The sequence below is a fragment of the Oncorhynchus keta genome, chromosome 9 (assembly GCF_023373465.1).
Source record: "Oncorhynchus keta strain PuntledgeMale-10-30-2019 chromosome 9, Oket_V2, whole genome shotgun sequence".
In the NCBI taxonomy this organism is placed as follows: domain Eukaryota; kingdom Metazoa; phylum Chordata; class Actinopteri; order Salmoniformes; family Salmonidae; genus Oncorhynchus; species Oncorhynchus keta.
Window position 1 is genome coordinate 3436911 of NC_068429.1, and position 20071 is coordinate 3456981.

A 20071-nucleotide genomic window follows, 5' to 3' on the forward strand; every position below is an offset into this window, starting at 1 on the left:
AGTAGTGTACTATGCATTTTAACACAGACGAATACAGTGCCATTTTGGGATGCATTTTAATAATAATAATAATAAATGCCATGTAACACGGTGTCATTGAGCACCCGACGCGGTGTCATTGAGCACCCCGACGCGGTGTCATTGAGCACCCCGACGCGGTGTCATTGAGCACCCCGACGCGGTGTCATTGAGCACCCCGACGCGGTGTCATTGAGCACCCCGACGCGGTGTCATTGACGCGGTGTCATTGAGCACCCCGACGCGGTGTCATTGAGCACCCCATTGAGCACGCGGTGTCATTGAGCTCCCGACACGGTGTCATTGAGCATTGAGCACCCCGACGCGGTGTCATTGAGCACCCCGACACGGTGTCATTGAGCACGACACCCATTGAGCACCCCGACGCGGTGTCATTGAGCACCCCGACACGGTGTCATTGAGCACCCGACACGGTGTCATTGAGCACCCCGACACGGTGCCATTGAGCACCCCGACACGGTGCCATTGAGCACCCGACACGGTGTCATTGAGCACCCGACACGGTGTCATTGAGCACCCCGACACGGTGTCATTGAGCACCCCGACACGGTGTCATTGAGCACCCCGACACGGTGCCATTGAGCACCCGACGCGGTGTCATTGAGCACCCCGACACGGTGTCATTGAGCTGAGCACCCCGACACGGTGTCATTGAGCTCCCGACACGGTGTCATTGAGCACCCCGACGCGGTGTCATTGAGCTCCCCGACACGGTGTCATTGAGCTCCCCGACACGGTGTCATTGAGCTCCCCGACACGGTGTCATTGAGCTCCCGACACGGTGTCATTGAGCACCCCGACACGGTGTCATTGAGCACCCCGACACGGTGTCATTGAGCACCCGACGCGGTGTCATTGAGCACGGTGTCATTGAGCACCCCGACACGGTGTCATTGAGCACCCCGACACGGTATCATTGAGCACGGTGTCCCATTGAGCACCCCGACACGGTGTCATTGAGCACCCTGACACGGTATCATTGAGCACCCTGACACGGTGCACCCTGACACGGTGTCATTGAGCACCCTGACATGGTATCATTGAGCACCCTGACAGACGTTCTACTAGAGAGAAGGGTCGTCAGTAGAAACCGTGAAGACATCTTGGAGAGTTCCAAACTGCTCTCATAATTACAGCTTCAATCAGACTAACTGAATGGGCCCCATGTTAATCTGCAGCAGATGTTGGTATGAAAGCCTAATGGTTAAGAGAAGGTGGCCCAGTAACAAAGGTTGCTAGTTCAAATCCCTGAGCTGACTAGGTGAAAAATCTTTCAATGTGCACTTAAACCTAATTGCTGCAGTAAGTCGCTATGAATAAGAATGTCAGCTAAATGAATTTTTTTTTAAATAATTTAATTTATAAAATAGTTTGCTAAGAGTTGCTACTCAACATGTAACTACGTTCAACATCTAATATACGAGTAACACCATTGACATGACCAGTAGGTCACCAATAACTAACCAATAAACCTGATGACTCTCCTGGTAAGGGCGTTCAGGTAGCAGCACTTCCCCGTCACCATGGTCTTCTCCTGGGTTAGTAGCACCGCCCGTGTGGACTTCATGACGTACATGGAAACCTCCCCGATGAAGATCTGATGACAGATGCATGGTAATGTTAAACACATTGAGCCTGTCCTCCACCCCGATGGACTTCATGATGTACAGTGGTTCTTCCTTTAAAAGTTTGGAGCTTATGCCGCGACGGTTTGTGGCAGATGGTGGCAGATTGTGGTAAATTGCAGCATTCTGGCAACAATGGCTGCCACTTAAATAACGTGCCATTGAATTCTGCGGCTGTGCTGCGGTACGGAGCAACTTTTAAGGAAGGAAGAACCAATGTACATGGAAACCTCCCCGATGAAGATCTGCAGACAGACAGAGTACAAAATATTAAGAACACCTGCTCGTTCCATGGCATAGACAGATCAGGTGAAAACTATGACCCCTTATTGATGGCACTTGTTAAAGCCACTTCAAATCAGTGTAGATGAAGGAGAGGAGGTTAAAGGAGCCTTGATCTAACAGAGAGGGTGAACAAAGACGAAATAGTTGAACAGGGTTTGGTAGTAGGTGCATCAGTCTGTGTCAAGGCTGCGATGCTGCTGGGGTTTTTCATGCTCAATAAAGTTTCCTGTGTGTATCAACAATGGTCCACCAACCAAAGGACATCCAGCCAACTTGACAACTATGGGAAGCATCGGAGTCAACATGGGCCAGCATCCCTGGAGTCAACATGGGCCAGCATCCCTGGAGTCAACATGGGCCAGCATCCCTGGAGTCAACATGGGCCAGCATCCCTGGAGTCAACATGGGCCAGCATCCCTGGAGTCAACATGGGCCAGCATCCCTGGAGTCAACATGGGCCAGCATCCCTGTGGAACGCTTTCGACACCTTGTAGAGTCCATGTCCCGACAAATTAGCATTAACACCCAGCCCTAACCCTTGTGTCACCTAAAACCCTCAAACTTTTACAGATGCACAATCGAGAACATCCTGTCGGGCTGTATCACCGCCTGGTACGGCTACTGCTCCGCCCACAACCACAGGGCTCTCCAGAGAGTAGTGAGGTCTGCACAACGCATCACCGGGGGCAAACAACCTGAACCTCCAGGACACCTACACCACCCGATGTCACAGGAAGGCCATAAATATCAGCAAGGACAACAACCACCAGAGCCACTGCCTGTTTACCCCGCTATCATCCAGAAGGCGAGGTCAGTACAGGTGCATGAAAGCAGAGACCGAGAGACTGAGAAACAGCTTCCATCATGGCCATCAGACTGTTAAACAGCCGTCGCTATCGAAGAGGCTGCTGCCAACACACAGATTGAAATCACTGGCCACTTTTTTTTAAATTACTTAAAAAGGTATCACTAGTCACTTTAAATGTCTTTAAATAATGCCACAAAGTCACTCTGGATAAGCACGTCTGATAAATGACTAAAATGTAACACTACTCTAGAGGTGTAAGTTGGTCTTGGTTCAGTTGGTAGACCAGCAGGATATGTTGGTAGACCAGCAGGATATGTTGGTAGACCAGCAGGATATGTTGGTAGACCAGCAGGATATGTTGGTAGACCAGCAGGATATGTTGGATTCCCACTGAGGTCACCCACATGAACATGCATGACTTTTATTTATTTATTTATTTAATCCACCTTTAAATTGTGACCTGGCCAAGATAAAGCAAAGCAGTTCGACACACAGAGTTGTCAATAATACAGTAGGAAAATATGTCTATATACAATATGAGGTGAGAAGGGAGGTAAAGGCAAAAAAAGGCCACGGTGGCGAAGTAAATACAATATAGCAAGTAAAACACTGGAATTACTAAGTCGCTTAGGTTAAAAGTTTATGCTAAATAGTATATATTATTATTTATTGAGTGTGTGTGTAATGGTAGGCTACCTTGGGCAGCAGGTAGCCTAGTAGTTAGAGCACTGGGCCATTAACTGAAAGGTTGCTGGATCGAATCCCCGAGCTGACAAGGTACGAATCTGTTGTTCTGCCCCTGAACAAGGCAGTTAACCTACTGTTCCCTGGTAGGCCGTCATAAGAATCTGATCTTAACTGACTTGCCTAGTTAAATAAAGGTGCAGTCTGTGTTGGCGCCAAAGACGGGCATGTAGGGCTGTTATGGCTGCTGCCGAACTGTAGGCAGTAGATCTACAGCGTAGCAACAGTGCCATCTAGTGTTCGTTCTTTGGACTAATGAAACCGTGTCAGTGCCTCAGTGACTTAAAAAAACATCTGTTTTTTCCTCCAGTGAATCTAGCAGTCATAATTAAACCTAGATACCAATATTTCAGTAGAAATTAAGCTAATGGGAGCATTTGATCTGTAAATAATACAGATGCAGTATTTTAATTCGAGACAGTTTGCTACAGGAGGAATAATCCTTTTTCGGGAAGGGGAAATCAAGTCTGAAATTTAAAAAAAGTGGAAATTATAAACTTCAGAAGCCTTCTTAAAACTCAAATACAAGTAAATTCTCAACCACAAAAGAGTGATCAAATTAAGAGCATACATCAGTAGGATATATGTATCTCTTCATTAAATATATAATACAAAGATAATGGAGGATAATGTGAGATGATTTACTGAGAAAGCAAGATAGCGAGAGCGAAAAGACAGAAAAACAGTTACTGTACTCAAGATGGTGGTGGGAGCCAAGCCGCTTATTGTGACAGAGAGAGAGAAAGAGGAGCGAGGGGGCACAGAGACAGAAGAGAGACATAGACAGAGGGCAGAGCCAGCAAGACAGAGTCAGTCAGTAACCTAGTACTCACGATGGTGGTGGGAACAGCGGCGACCACGCAGTAGAGGATGAGGGGAGGGATGAAGCTGCTCTCGTCCACCCCGGGGTACGGCTTCATCAGGTCAGCATCGTTGCAGAAGAACCCCTGGACGTGGATGCCGAAAGTGTCGGTCAGCTCAAAGTAGTAGGCCAGCAGGACGGTCCCTGCCATTATCACCAGCTGGAGAGACAACATTAGGGAGATATCAGCATGGAACCCTAACCTAAATACAACCTGACCTAACCTAAATACAACCTAACCTAAATACAACCTGACCTAACTCAAACACAACCTGACCTAACTCAAACACAACCTGACCTAACTCAAACACAACCTAAGCTAACCTAAATACAACCTGACCTAACTCAAACACAACCTAACCTAAATACAACCTGACCTAACTCAAAGTAGGAGGCCAGCAGGACGGTCCCTGCCATTATCACCAGCTGGAGAGACAACATCAGGGAGATATCAGGATGGAACACTAACCTAAATACAACCTGACCTAACCTAAATACAACCTAACCTAAATACAACCTAACCTAAATACAACCTAACCTAAATACAACCTAACCTAAATACAACCTAACCTAAATACAACCTAACCTAAATACAACCTAACCTAAATACAACCTAACCTAAATACAACCTAACCTAACCTAAATACAACCTGACCTAACCTAAATACAACCTGACCTAACTCAAATACAACCTGACCTAACTCAAATACAACCTGACCTAACTCAAATACAACCTGACCTAACTCAAATACAACCTGACCTAAATACAACCTGACCTAAATACAACCTGACCTAAATACAACCTGACCTAACTCAAACACAACCTAACCTAACCTAAATACAACCTGACCTAACCTAAATACAACCTGACCTAACTCAAACACAACCTAAACTAAATACAACCTGACCTAACTCAAACACAACCTAACCTAACTCAAATACAACCTAACCTAACCTAAATACAACCTGACCTAACTCAAAGTAGTAGGCCAGCAGGACGGTCCCTGCCATTATCGCTCTACCGTTGACCCGCAGCCTCGCTCTACCGTTGACCCCCAGCCTCGCTCTACTGTTTACCTGCAGGAGGCAGCCTCGCTCTACCGTTGACCCGCAGCCTCGCTCTACCGTTGACCCGCAGCCTCGCTCTACCGTTGACCCGCAGCCTCGCTCTACCGTTGACCCGCAGCCTCGCTCTACCGTTGACCCCCAGCCTCGCTCTACCGTTGACCCCCAGCCTCGCTCTACCGTTGACCCCCAGCCTCGCTCTACCGTTTACCTGCAGGAGGCAGCCTCGCTCTACCGTTGACCCCCAGCCTCGCTCTACCGTTGACCCGCAGCCTCGCTCTACCGTTGACCCGCAGCCTCGCTCTACCGTTGACCCGCAGCCTCGCTCTACCGTTGACCCGCAGCCTCGCTCTACCGTTGACCCGCAGCCTCGCTCTACCGTTGACCCGCAGCCTCGCTCTACCGTTGACCCGCAGCCTCGCTCTACCGTTGACCCGCAGCCTCGCTCTACCGTTGACCCGCAGCCTCGCTCTACCGTTGACCCGCAGCCTCGCTCTACCGTTGACCCGCAGCCTCGCTCTACCGTTGACCCCCAGCCTCGCTCTACCGTTGACCCCCAGCCTCGCTCTACCGTTGACCCCCAGCCTCGCTCTACCGTTGACCCCCAGCCTCGCTCTACCGTTGACCCGCAGCCTCGCTCTACCGTTGACCCCCAGCTTCGCTCTACCGTTGACCCCCAGCCTCGCTCTACCGTTGACCCCCAGCCTCGCTCTACCGTTGACCCCCAGCCTCGCTCTACTGTTTACCTGCAGGAGGCAGCCTCGCTCTACCGTTGACCCGCAGCCTCGCTCTACCGTTGACCCGCAGCCTCGCTCTACATTTGACCCGCAGCCTCGCTCTACCGTTGACCCGCAGCCTCGCTCTACCGTTGACCCGCAGCCTCGCTCTACCGTTCCCCCAGCCTCGCTCTACCGTTGACCCCCAGCCTCGCTCTGGACCGTTGACCCCCAGCCTCGCTCTACTGTTTACCTACAGGAGGCAGCCTCGCTCTACCGTTGACCCCCAGCCTCGCTCTACCGTTGACCCCCAGCCTCGCTCACCGTTGACCCCCAGCCTCGCTCTACCGTTGACCCGCAGCCTCGCTCTACCGTTGACCCCCAGCCTCGCTCTACCGTTGACCCCCAGCCTCGCTCTACCGTTGACCCCCAGCCTCGCTCTACCGTTGACCCGCAGCCTCGCTCTACCGTTGACCCGCAGCCTCGCTCTACCGTTGACCCGCAGCCTCGCTCTACCGTTGACCCCCAGCCTCGCTCTGCCGTTGACCCCCAGCCTCGCTCTACCGTTGACCCCCAGCCTCGCTCTACCGTTGACCCCCAGCCTCGCTTTACCGTTGACCCCCAGCCTCGCTCTACCGCCATAAGACTCTGAACAGGGACCCCAGCCTCGCTCTACCGTTGACCCCCAGCCTCGCTCTACCATTTACCTGCAGGAGGCAGCCTCGCTCTACCGTTGACCTGCAGCCTCGCTCTACCATTTACCTGCAGGAGGCAGCCTCGCTCTACCGTTTACCTGCAGCCTCGCTCTACCATTTACTAATAGTGCACATACATTTGCCCTCCTCCCTACACTATAACATTACAGTCTAATCAAATATCTGTTTCAGTAAGCTCGGCGTATGTCACTTCTTCACAGGAGAGGCTTTTAATTCAACTTTGGCAAAAATGCCTTCTGGAACATGTGCATTTTAATGTGCCTTAATAACAAACTTGTATGCCATCAGTAAATAACAACCTCTCCCTCAATGTAACCAAGACGAAGATGATTGTGGACTACAGGAAAAGCAGCACCGAACACGTCCCCATTCCCATCGACGGGGCTGTAGTGGAGCAGGGACAACAACCTCTCCCTCAACATGATCAAGACAAAGGAGATGATTGTGGACTACACACACCCCCAGCACACACCCATTCTCATCAATGGGGCTGTAGTGGAGCGGGTTGAGAGATTCAAGTTCCTGGTGTTCCCATCACCAACAAACTAGATTGGTCCAAACACACCAAGACAGTTGTGAAGAGGGCACGACAAAGCCTATTCCCCCTCAGGAAACTAAAACGATTTGGCATGGGTCCTCAGATGCTCAAAAGGTTCTACAGCTGCACCATCGGTTGCATCACTGCCTGGCATGACAACTACTTGGCCTCCGACCGCAAGGCACTACAGAGGGAAGTGTGTATGGCCCAGTACATCACTGGGGCCTTGCTGCCTGCAATCCAGGACCTCCACACCAGGTGGTGTCAGAGGAAGACCCTAAACATTGTCAAAGAACCCAGCCATAGACCCAGCCCAGTTCTCTCTACTACTGCATGGCAATCGGTACCGGAGTGCCAAGTCTAGGACAAAGAGGCTTCTCAACAGTTTTTACCTCCAAGCCATAAGACTCCTGAACAGGTAACCAATGGTTACTTGCATTGTCCCCCCCCCCCCTCCCCAACCCCTCTTTTACGCTGCTGCTACTCTCTGTTTATCATATATGCATAGTCAATTTAACCAGATCAACATACTACCTCAATCAGCCTGACTAACAGGTGTCTGTATGTAGCCTTGCTACTAAGAGCTGCTCAGTATGTGTTGATTGTCCTTACAGACAGGGCTTCCTGCTACACTAGAACAGGTGAGTGTCCTTACAGACAGGGCTTCCTGCTACACTAGAACAGGTGAGTGTCCTTACAGACAGGGCTTCCTGCTACACTAGAACAGGTGAGTGTCCTTACAGACAGGGCTTCCTGCTACACTAGAACAGGTGAGTGTCCTTACAGACAGGGCTTCCTGCTACACTAGAACAGGTGAGTGTCCTTACAGACAGGGCTTCCTGCTACACTAGAACAGGTGAGTGTCCTTACAGACAGGGCTTCCTGCTACACTAGAACAGGTGAGTGTCCTTACAGACAGGGCTTCCTGCTACACTAGAACAGGTGAGTGTCCTTACAGACAGGGCTTCCTGCTACACTAGAACAGGTGAGTGTCCTTACAGACAGGGCTTCCTGCTACACTAGAACAGGTGTGTGTCCTTACAGACAGGGCTTCCTGCTACACTAGAACAGGTGAGTGTCCTTACAGACAGGGCTTCCTGCTACACTAGAACAGGTGAGTGTCCTTACAGACAGGGCTTCCTGCTACACTAGAACAGGCGAGTGTCCTTACAGACAGGGCTTCCTGCTACACTAGAACAGGTGAGTGTCCTTACAGACAGGGCTTCCTGCTACACTAGAACAGGTGAGTGTCCTTACAGACAGGGCTTCCTGCTACACTAGAACAGGTGTGTCCTTACAGACAGGGCTTCCTGCTACACTAGAACAGGTGAGTGTCCTTACAGATAGGGCTTCCTGCTACACTAGAACAGGTGTGTCCTTACAGACAGGGCTTCCTGCTACACTAGAACAGGTGGGTGTCCTTACAGACAGGGCTTCCTGCTACACTAGAACAGGTGAGTGTCCTTACAGACAGGGCTTCCTGCTACACTAGAACAGGTGAGTGTCCTTACAGACAGGGCTTCCTGCTACACTAGAACAGGTGAGTGTCCTTACAGACAGGGCTTCCTGCTACACTAGAACAGGTGAGTGTCCTTACAGACAGGGCTTCCTGCTACACTAGAACAGGTGAGTGTCCTTACAGACAGGGCTTCCTGCTACACTAAAACAGGTGAGTGTCCTTACAGACAGGGCTTCCTGCTACACTAGAACAGGTGAGTGTCCTTACAGACAGGGCTTCCTGCTACACTAGAACAGGTGGGTGTCCTTACAGACAGGGCTTCCTGCTACACTAGAACAGGTGAGTGTCCTTACAGACAGGGCTTCCTGCTACACTAGAACAGATGAGTGTCCTTACAGACAGGGCTTCCTGCTACACTAGAACAGGTGGGTGTCCTTACAGACAGGGCTTCCTGCTACACTAGAACAGGTGAGTGTCCTTACAGACAGGGCTTCCTGCTACACTAGAACAGGTGAGTGTCCTTACAGACAGGGCTTCCTGCTACACTAGAACAGGTGAGTGTCCTTACAGACAGGGCTTCCTGCTACACTAGAACAGGTGAGTGTCCTTACAGACAGGGCTTCCTGCTACACTAGAACAGGTGAGTGTCCTTACAGACAGGGCTTCCTGCTACACTAGAACAGGTGAGTGTCCTTACAGACAGGGCTTCCTGCTACACTAGAACAGGTGAGTGTCCTTACAGACAGGGCTTCCTGCTACACTAGAACAGGTGAGTGTCCTTACAGACAGGGCTTCCTGCTACACTAGAACAGGTGAGTGTCCTTACAGACAGGGCTTCCTGCTCAGTATGTGTTGATTGTCCTTTATACCGTGGCGGTGCTGAAATATATAACATTAGCCATCGAGAACAACAACAGTATTTCTACTTTTCTCCACAACATTGATTGCCTGAATGTAGCAGGCGCTATCGACAGATCAGTTGGATAAAGTTGTGATGGGCTACTTCCTGCAACACGCCACGGTCAGTGTGAACCGGAGTGACTTGACACAACACTGGCCGAACAGGAAGCTACAAGCTGTTTGTAGCTGTAAGCTGTTTGTAGCTACAAACAGAACAGAGTTATATGGTTCCAGTCTGTAGCTACAAACAGAACAGAGTTATATGGTTCCAGTCTGTAGCTACAAACAGAACAGAGTTATATATGGTTCCAGTCTGTAGCTACAAACAGAACAGAGTTATATATGGTTCCAGTCTGTAGCTACAAACAGAACAGAGTTATATATGGTTCCAGTCTGTAGCTACAAACAGAACAGAGTTATATATGGTTCCAGTCTGTAGCTACAAACAGAACAGAGTTATATATGGTTCCAGTCTGTAGCTACAAACAGAACAGAGTTATATATGGTTCCAGTCTGTAGCTACAAACAGAACAGAGTTATATGGTTCCAGTCTGTAGCTACAAACAGAACAGAGTTATATGGTTCCAGTCTGTAGCTACAAACAGAACAGAGTTATATGGTTCCAGTCTGTAGCTACAAACAGAACAGAGTTATATGGTTCCAGTCTGTAGCTACAAACAGAACAGAGTTATATGGTTCCAGTCTGTAGCTACAAACAGAACAGAGTTATATGGTTCCAGTCTGTAGCTACAAACAGAACAGAGTTATATGGTTCCAGTCTGTAGCTACAAACAGAACAGAGTTATATGGTTCCAGTCTGTAGCTACAAACAGAACAGAGTTATATGGTTCCAGTCTGTAGCTACAAACAGAACAGAGTTATATGGTTCCAGTCTGTAGCTACAAACAGAACAGAGTTATATGGTTCCAGTCTGTAGCTACAAACAGAACAGAGTTATATGGTTCCAGTCTGTAGCTACAAACAGAACAGAGTTATATGGTTCCAGTCTGTAGCTACAAACAGAAGAGTTATATATGGTTCCAGTCTGTAGCTACAAACAGAACAGAGTTATATGGTTCCAGTCTGTAGCTACAAACAGAACAGAGTTATATGGTTCCAGTCTGTAGCTACAAACAGAACAGAGTTATATGGTTCCAGTCTGTAGCTACAAACAGAACAGAGTTATATATGGTTCCAGTCTGTAGCTACAAACAGAACAGAGTTATATATGGTTCCAGTCTGTAGCTACAAACAGAACAGAGTTATATGGTTCCAGTCTGTAGCTACAAACAGAACAGAGTTATATGGTTCCAGTCTGTAGCTACAAACAGAACAGAGTTATATGGTTCCAGTCTGTAGCTACAAACAGAACAGAGTTATATGGTTCCAGTCTGTAGCTACAAACAGAACAGAGTTATATGGTTCCAGTCTGTAGCTACAAACAGAACAGAGTTATATGGTTCCAGTCTGTAGCTACAAACAGAACAGAGTTATATGGTTCCAGTCTGTAGCTACAAACAGAACAGAGTTATATGGTTCCAGTCTGTAGCTACAAACAGAACAGAGTTATATGGTTCCAGTCTGTAGCTACAAACAGAACAGAGTTATATGGTTCCAGTCTGTAGCTACAAACAGAACAGAGTTATATGGTTCCAGTCTGTAGCTACAAACAGAACAGAGTTATATGGTTCCAGTCTGTAGCTACAAACAGAACAGAGTTATATATGGTTCCAGTCTGTAGCTACAAACAGAACAGAGTTATATGGTTCCAGTCTGTAGCTACAAACAGAACAGAGTTATATGGTTCCAGTCTGTAGCTACAAACAGAACAGAGTTATATGGTTCCAGTCTGTAGCTACAAACAGAACAGAGTTATATATGGTTCCAGTCTGTAGCTACAAACAGAACAGAGTTATATATGGTTCCAGTCTGTAGCTACAAACAGAACAGAGTTATATGGTTCCAGTCTGTAGCTACAAACAGAACAGAGTTATATGGTTCCAGTCTGTAGCTACAAACAGAACAGAGTTATATGGTTCCAGTCTGTAGCTACAAACAGAACAGAGTTATATGGTTCCAGTCTGTAGCTACAAACAGAACAGAGTTATATGGTTCCAGTCTGTAGCTACAAACAGAACAGAGTTATATGGTTCCAGTCTGTAGCTACAAACAGAACAGAGTTATATGGTTCCAGTCTGTAGCTACAAACAGAACAGAGTTATATGGTTCCAGTCTGTAGCTACAAACAGAACAGAGTTATATGGTTCCAGTCTGTAGCTACAAACAGAACAGAGTTATATGGTTCCAGTCTGTAGCTACAAACAGAACAGAGTTATATGGTTCCAGTCTGTAGCTACAAACAGAACAGAGTTATATGGTTCCAGTCTGTAGCTACAAACAGAACAGAGTTATATGGTTCCAGTCTGTAGCTACAAACAGAACAGAGTTATATGGTTCCAGTCTGTAGCTACAAACAGAACAGAGTTATATATGGTTCCAGTCTGTAGCTACAAACAGAACAGAGTTATATATGGTTCCAGTCTGTAGCTACAAACAGAACAGAGTTATATGGTTCCAGTCTGTAGCTACAAACAGAACAGAGTTATATGGTTCCAGTCTGTAGCTACAAACAGAACAGAGTTATATGGTTCCAGTCTGTAGCTACAAACAGAACAGAGTTATATATGGTTCCAGTCTGTAGCTACAAACAGAACAGAGTTATATATGGTTCCAGTCTGTAGCTACAAACAGAACAGAGTTATATGGTTCCAGTCTGTAGCTACAAACAGAACAGAGTTATATGGTTCCAGTCTGTAGCTACAAACAGAACAGAGTTATATGGTTCCAGTCTGTAGCTACAAACAGAACAGAGTTATATGGTTCCAGTCTGTAGCTACAAACAGAACAGAGTTATATGGTTCCAGTCTGTAGCTACAAACAGAACAGAGTTATATGGTTCCAGTCTGTAGCTACAAACAGAACAGAGTTATATGGTTCCAGTCTGTAGCTACAAACAGAACAGAGTTATATGGTTCCAGTCTGTAGCTACAAACAGAACAGAGTTATATGGTTCCAGTCTGTAGCTACAAACAGAACAGAGTTATATGGTTCCAGTCTGTAGCTACAAACAGAACAGAGTTATATGGTTCCAGTCTGTAGCTACAAACAGAACAGAGTTATATGGTTCCAGTCTGTAGCTACAAACAGAACAGAGTTATATGGTTCCAGTCTGTAGCTACAAACAGAACAGAGTTATATGGTTCCAGTCTGTAGCTACAAACAGAACAGAGTTATATGGTTCCAGTCTGTAGCTACAAACAGAACAGAGTTATATGGTTCCAGTCTGTAGCTACAAACAGAACAGAGTTATATGGTTCCAGTCTACCGTAAAGTGTTCATCCATCACGGATGAGTAAGAGTCTATTTTCTGATATTTTAAAGTTTCCAATTGTCAGAACGTCATTTTCATTGCAACTTAAGGCGTACTGTTCGCTAGCTAACGTTACGTGTATGATCTGTGTAGTAATATTATTAGAATCAGAAATCTATTTGCCTTGCTCGTTATACCCTAACGTTAGCTAGCTAACATTGAACCTAGTTGGTTACCGTTAGCTACCTACAGATTCATACTACAGATATGACAATATTTGTATTGGTAGTAGTACGAGTTTGGATAATGCCAGGTCATGTTTTAGCTAACTAGCTACATGTCTAAACACAAGACTCCACTTTGCCAGATGGTTACATGACCCATCAAGTTGGCCAGGTGTGTCTGAAGGTGATTACAGACATTTATTCTATTTCATGGACATGAAACACATGTTCACCTGGGTGAAAATGGCTCCCGGCTGCATTCAAACATCGGAAAGATTCTTGGTGAACTAAATTGATGTGAGGGCAATATTAGCATTACACCGAAGTCTGTTTTTAACCAACTCCTCTTTGGTCTCTATGAGAGTTCCACATGACAGACAGTCTTACCTCTAGGATCACTGTACTACCTGTTATTAGGTAACACCAGAGACACTTACCACTATGACCTGTTATTAGGTAACACCAGAGACAGTCTTACCTCTACGAAGATGAAACATGGGATGATGGAGTAACTGCGCTGTGTGTTGTCAGAAGCCATGTTGTCTCAGCAAAGAATGGATCAGTCTGGATCTCAATCTACAGGAGATGAAGGACTATTAATATCATGAAATATTGGGAGTCCATTCTGATTCCATTCCTAAATTCCTGGAGATGGGAATTGACTCCAAGAGGAGTCCAAACCATGAGCTGATTCCAGAAACATACAAAACAATGTCAAAGGACAGGGGGTGACTGGACAACATACAGTGAAACTACAGGGTTGAACATTCAGAGAACACTGCATAAAGTAAGAGTAGGGGGGTAAAGAGTAGGGGGGAGTGGGTAAAGAGTAGGGGGGAAGTGGGTAAAGAGTAGGGGGAGTGGGTAAAGAGTAGGGGGGAGTGGGTAAAGAGTAGGGGGGAGTGGGTAAAGAGTAGGGGGGTGGTAAAGAGTAGGGGTAGAGTGGGTAAAGAGTAGGGGGGTAGAGTGGGTAAGAGTAGGGGTGGGTAAAGAGTAGGGGGGTAGAGTGGGTAAAGAGTAGGGGTGGGTAAAGAGTAGGGGTAGAGTGGGTAAAGAGTAGGGGTAGAGTGGGTAAAGAGTAGGGGGGGGTAGAGTGGGTAAAGAGTAGGGGTAGAGTGGGTAAAGAGTAGGGGTAGAGTGGGTAAAGAGTAGGGGTAGAGTGGGTAAAGAGTAGGGGGTAGAGTGGGTAAAGAGTAGGGGGAGAGTGGGTAAAGAGTAGGGGGGTAGAGTGGGTAAAGAGTAGGGGTAGAGTGGGTAAAGAGTAGGGGGGTAGAGTGGGTAAAGAGTAGGGAGAGTGGGTAAAGTAGTAGGGAGAGTGGGTAAAGAGTAGGGGGAGAGTGGGTAAAGAGTAGGGGGAGAGTGGGTAAAGAGTAGGGGGGTAGAGTGGGTAAAGAGTAGGGGGGGTAGAGTGGGTAAAGAGTAGGGGGGTAGAGTGGGTAAAGAGTAGGGGGTAGAGTGGGTAAAGAGTAGGGGGAGAGTGGGTAAAGAGTAGGGGGAGTGGGTAAAGAGCAGGGGGGTAGAGTGGGTAAAGAGTAGGGGGGGTAGAGTGGGTAAAGAGTAGGGGGGTAGAGTGGGTAAAGAGTGGGGGGTAGAGTGGGTAAAGAGTAGGGGAGAGTGGGTAAAGAGTAGGGGGAGTGGGTAAAGAGCAGGGGGGGAGTGGGTAAAGAGCAGGGGGGTAGAGTGGGTAAAGAGTAGGGGGGTAGAGTGGGGGGGGGTAGAGTGGGGGGGTAGAGTGGGTAAAGAGTAGGGGGGAGAGTGGGTAAAGAGTAGGGGGAGAGTGGGTAAAGAGTAGGGGGAGTGGGTAAAGAGTAGGGGGAGTGGGTAAAGAGCAGGGGAAGAGTCGGTAAAGAGCAGATGGGGGAAGAGTGGGTAAAGAGCAGGGGGGTAGAGTGGGGAAGAGTGGGTAAAGAGCAGGTACCAGGAGGAATGGTGGCGTCTCAAATGGAACCCTATTCCCTATATAGTGCTCCACTTTTGAACAGGGCACACAGGGAATGGTCAACAGTAGAGCACAATTCTAGCTGACGGACCTATCACCTAGGATGACATTGATGATGGTATGCTCCTGAAGAAGTAATTGGTGGTATAATCAGATTACCCAATAGAGGCAGTCAATCACCCACGTTGATATAATACTGTATGGCTAAATAGCAACAATAAGCAGCTGGGAGGATTTTGTGGAGCTGGGGTTGTGGGAGGATGCTGTGGAGCTGGGGTTGTGAGAGGATGCTGTGGAGCTGGGGTTGTGGGAGGATGCTGTGGAGCTGGGGTTGTGGGAGGATGCTGTGGAGCTGGGGTTGTGGGAGGATGCTGTGGAGCTGGGGTTGTGAGAGGATGCTGTGGAGCTGGGGTTGTGGGAGGATGCTGTGGAGCTGGGGTTGTGGGGTCATGGTGGGAGGATGCTGTGGAGCTGGTGTTGTGGAGCTGGGGTTGTGGGAGGATGCTGTGGAGCTGGGATTGTGGGAGGATGCTGTGGAGCTGGGGTTGTGGGAGGATGCTGTGGAGCTGGGGTTGTGGGAGGATGCTGTGGAGCTGGGGTTGTGAGAGGATGCTGTGGAGCTGGGATTGTGGGAGGATGCTGTGGACCCTGGGGTGTGGGAGGATGCTGTGGTGCTGGGGTGTGGGAGGATTGCTGTGGCGCTGGGGTGTGGGAGGATTGCTGTGGCGCTGGGGTGTGGGAGGATTGCTGTGGACCCTAGGGTGTGGGAGGATTGCTGTGGCGCTGGGGTGTGGGGCCGTGGTGGGAGGATGCTGTGGCGCAGGAGTGTCGGGCCGTGGTGGGAGGATGCTGTGGCGCTGGGGTGTGGGAGGATTGCTGTGGACCCTAGGGTGTGGGAGGATTGCTGTGGCGCTGGGGTGTGGGGCCGTGGTGGGAGGATGCTGTGGCGCAGGAGTGTCGGGCCGTGGTGGGAGGATGCTGTGGCGCAGGAGTGTCGGCCGTGGTGGGAGGATGCTGTGGCGCTGGGGTGTGGGAGGATGCTGTGGTGCTGGGGTGCGGGGCCGTGGTGGGAGGATGCTGTGGCGCTGGGGTGTGGGAGGATTGCTGTGGCGCTGGGGTGTGGGGCCGTGGTCGGAGGATGCTGTGGATGCTGGGGTGTGGGAGGATGCTGTGGAGCTGGGGTGTGGGAGGATGCTGTGGAGCTGGGGTGTGGGAGGATGCTGTGGATGTGAGAGGATGCTGTGGAGCTGGGGTGTGGGAGGATGCTGTGGAGCTGGGGTGTGGGAGGATGCTGTGGAGCTGGAGTATGGGAGGATGCTGTGGACCCTGGGATGTGGGAGGATGCTGTGGACCCTGGGGTGTGGGAGGATGCTGTGGCGCTGGGGTGTGGGAGGATGCTGTGGCGTGGGAGGATGCTGTGGCGCTGGGGTTGTGGGAGGATGCTGTGGAGCTGGGGTGTGGGAGGATGCTGTGGAGCTGGGGTGTGGAAGGATGCTATGGATGTGAGAGGATGCTGTGGAGCTGGGGTGTGGGAGGATGTTGTGGCGCTGGGGTTGTGGGAGGATGCTGTGGAGCTGGGGTGTGGAAGGATGCTATGGATGTGAGAGGATGCTGTGGAGCTGGGGTTGTGGGAGGATGCTGTGGACCCTGGGGTGTGGGAGGATGCTGTGGACCCTGGGGTGTGGGAGGATGCTGTGGACCCTGGGGTGTGGGAGGATGCTGTGGACCCTGGGGTGTGGGAGGATGCTGTGGATGCTGGAGTGTGGGGCCGTGGTGGGAGGATGCTGTGGCGCTGGGGTGTGGGAGGATGCTGTGGACCCTGGGGTGTGGGAGGATGCTGTGGACCCTGGGGTGTGGGAGGATGCTGTGGACCCTGGGGTGTGGGAGGATGCTGTGGTGCTGGGGTGTGGGAGGATGCTGTGGTGCTGGGGTGTGGGAGGATGCTGTGGACCCTGGGGTGTGGGAGGATGCTGTGGACCCTGGGGTGTGGGAGGATGCTGTGGACCCTGGGGTGTGGGAGGATGCTGTGGACCCTGGGGTGTGGGAGGATGCTGTGGACCCTGGGGTGTGGGAGGATGCTGTGGCGCTGGGGTGTGGGAGGATGCTGTGGCGTGGGAGGATGCTGTGGCGCTGGGGTTGTGGGAGGATGCTGTGGAGCTGGGGTGTGGGAGGATGCTGTGGACCCTGGGGTGTGGGAGGATGCTGTGGACCCTGGGGTGTGGGAGGATGCTGTGGACCCTGGGGTGTGGGAGGATGCTGTGGACCCTGGGGTGTGGGAGGATGCTGTGGACCCTGGGCTGTGGGAGGATGCTGTGGACCCTGGGGTGTGGGAGGATGCTGTGGACCCTGGGGTGTGGGAGGATGCTGTGGATGCTGGAGTGTGGGGCCGTGGTGGGAGGATGCTGTGGCGCTGGGGTGTGGGAGGATGCTGTGGACCCTGGGGTGTGGGAGGATGCTGTGGACCCTGGGGTGTGGGAGGATGCTGTGGTGCTGGGGTGTGGGAGGATGCTGTGGTGCTGGGGTGTGGGAGGATGCTGTGGTGCTGGGGTGTGGGAGGATGCTGTGGACCCTGGGGTGTGGGAGGATGCTGTGGACCCTGGGGTGTGGGAGGATGCTGTGGACCCTGGGGTGTGGGAGGATGCTGTGGACCCTGGGGTGTGGGAGGATGCTGTGGACCCTGGGGTGTGGGAGGATGCTGTGGACCCTGGGGTGTGGGAGGATGCTGTGGACCCTGGGGTGTGGGAGGATGCTGTGGACCCTGGGGTGTGGGAGGATGCTGTGGACCCTGGGGTGTGGGAGGATGCTGTGGCGCTGGGGTGTGGGAGGATGCTGTGGCGTGGGAGGATGCTGTGGCGCTGGGGTTGCGGGAGGATGCTGTGGAGCTGGGGTGTGGGAGGATGCTGTGGAGCTGGGGTGTGGGAGGATGCTGTGGATGTGAGAGGATGCTGTGGAGCTGGGGTGTGGGAGGATGTTGTGGCGTGGGAGGATGCTGTGGCGCTGGGGTTGTGGGAGGATGCTGTGGAGCTGGGGTGTGGGAGGATGCTGTGGATGTGAGGATGCTGTGGAGCTGTGGTTGTGGGAGGATGCTGTGGAGCTGGGGTGTGGGAGGATGCTGTGGAGCTGGGGTGTGGGAGGATGCTGTGGAGCTGGGGTGTGGGAGGATGCGGTGGACCCTGGGGTGTGGGAGGATGCGGTGGACCCTGGGGTGTGGGAGGATGCTGTGGACCCTGTGGTGTGGGAGGATGCTGTGGACCCTGGGGTGTGGGAGGATGCGGTGGACCCTGGGGTGTGGGAGGATGCGGTGGACCCTGGGGTGTGGGAGGATGCTGTGGACCCTGGGGTGTGGGAGGATGCTGTGGATGCTGGGGTGTGGGGCCGTGGTGGGAGGATGCTGTGGCGCTGGGGTGTGGGAGGATGCTGTGGACCCTGGGGTGTGGGAGGATGCTGTGGACCCTGGGGTGTGGGAGGATGCTGTGGACCCTGGGGTGTGGGAGGATGCTGTGGACCCTGGCGTGTGGGAGGATGCTGTGGACCCTGGGTTGTGGGAGGCATCATGTGCCATCAGGTTGGAGTTCACAGGGAGATCAGAGTGGGATAATGTCACCATGTCATCTTATTCTGACTGATCCTAAATCAGCCCCTTCTACTGCTGAGAGGTTATGAAACGCGACCAAACTGATCCTAAATCAGCTATCAAGACACTTGATACATCCGGCCCCAGACCACAACCAAAGGGGACTGGAATGACACACAGACAAGCAAATTTTCTGTATCACCAACCATGCTCGTGATCCTACTAATGACGAACAAATGATGTCCATGAATGATTAGGCTCCTCTCTCCTCTCAGCCCGGTAAATAATTGGAAACATAAAACACGAGGACGGCGAGGTAATTACACAACAATCACGGTCTAAATGAGTTCCAGAGAGACAGGTGTTAGTCTGAGTTCACGGATCCTCCCTGGTAAAATACCATTTAAATAATTAAATGACCCTCGGAGGACCATGATAGTACTCTGGTCCTCGGTCCGCAACGTGTGGCTTCATTCTCAGGACTGACCATTGCAACAAAGTAACGCTTTAGTTAAACACTGGCTATATTTAAATCGGCTGAAATAAAAAATGAACACTCCGGCAATATCGGAACCAATTCCACATTGCGCTCAGCCACAGCACACGAACCCATCGACGCTGTGAGAAACAAGACAATAGCTGAATAGGCGAATAGCAACAACAGTTTGTCTATTTCTCACGGAGTGGCCGGGCTGCCACCGAGTGCATCACGGAGAACTTACCGTGCGATGAACGTATATTCCAAAGGACGTGCACATCCATCAAAGGGAATGGAAGAAAATAATGCCCAGACGCGTGCATGCTACTCCATATTGTTAATCAGCGTTTTTAGCGCCACAGTGTCTGCTCGTAGCTTTGAGATGGGTGATGAGAACACCATCAAGTACCCCTCGCAACGACACACAGAACTGGGAGGAGTCAAACTTCTATTCTTTAAATTTGGCGGATCGCAACCAACTGAAAGGTGCGTACACCGCCATCTACTGTAGTGGAGAGAGGCCGGACAGGGCCTACATATTCATCTACAGCTCTCATCTTGCCCTATTTCTACCTACTGTTCTAGAGTATGAATTCATTACACTTTGTGACACAAAAAGGACGGGAAACGGGAAGAAACACTGCCCTTCCAACTAACCCTACACCCATTAAAACCTCACCATTATACCAACTAACCCTACACCCATTAAAACTTCACCATTATACCAAC

The 20071-nt window shown here is 50.5% G+C and overlaps 1 protein-coding gene across 1 annotated transcript in view; it reads right to left on the minus strand.

The window, feature by feature from the left end:
- The window catches only part of LOC118388034 (phospholipid phosphatase-related protein type 1), a 33035-nt gene extending 13282 nt beyond the window's left edge, over positions 1-19753 (minus strand). The window contains exons 1-4 of the mRNA XM_052524909.1: positions 19587-19753; positions 13830-13927; positions 4335-4523; positions 1504-1636 (exon numbers count right to left, since the gene is read on the minus strand). Coding sequence (XP_052380869.1) covers positions 1504-1636; positions 4335-4523; positions 13830-13889 — 382 coding nt within the window. The 5' untranslated portion in view covers positions 13890-13927; positions 19587-19753. The remainder of the gene's footprint in view (positions 1-1503; positions 1637-4334; positions 4524-13829; positions 13928-19586) is intronic.
- Positions 19754-20071: the final 318 nt, after the last annotated feature.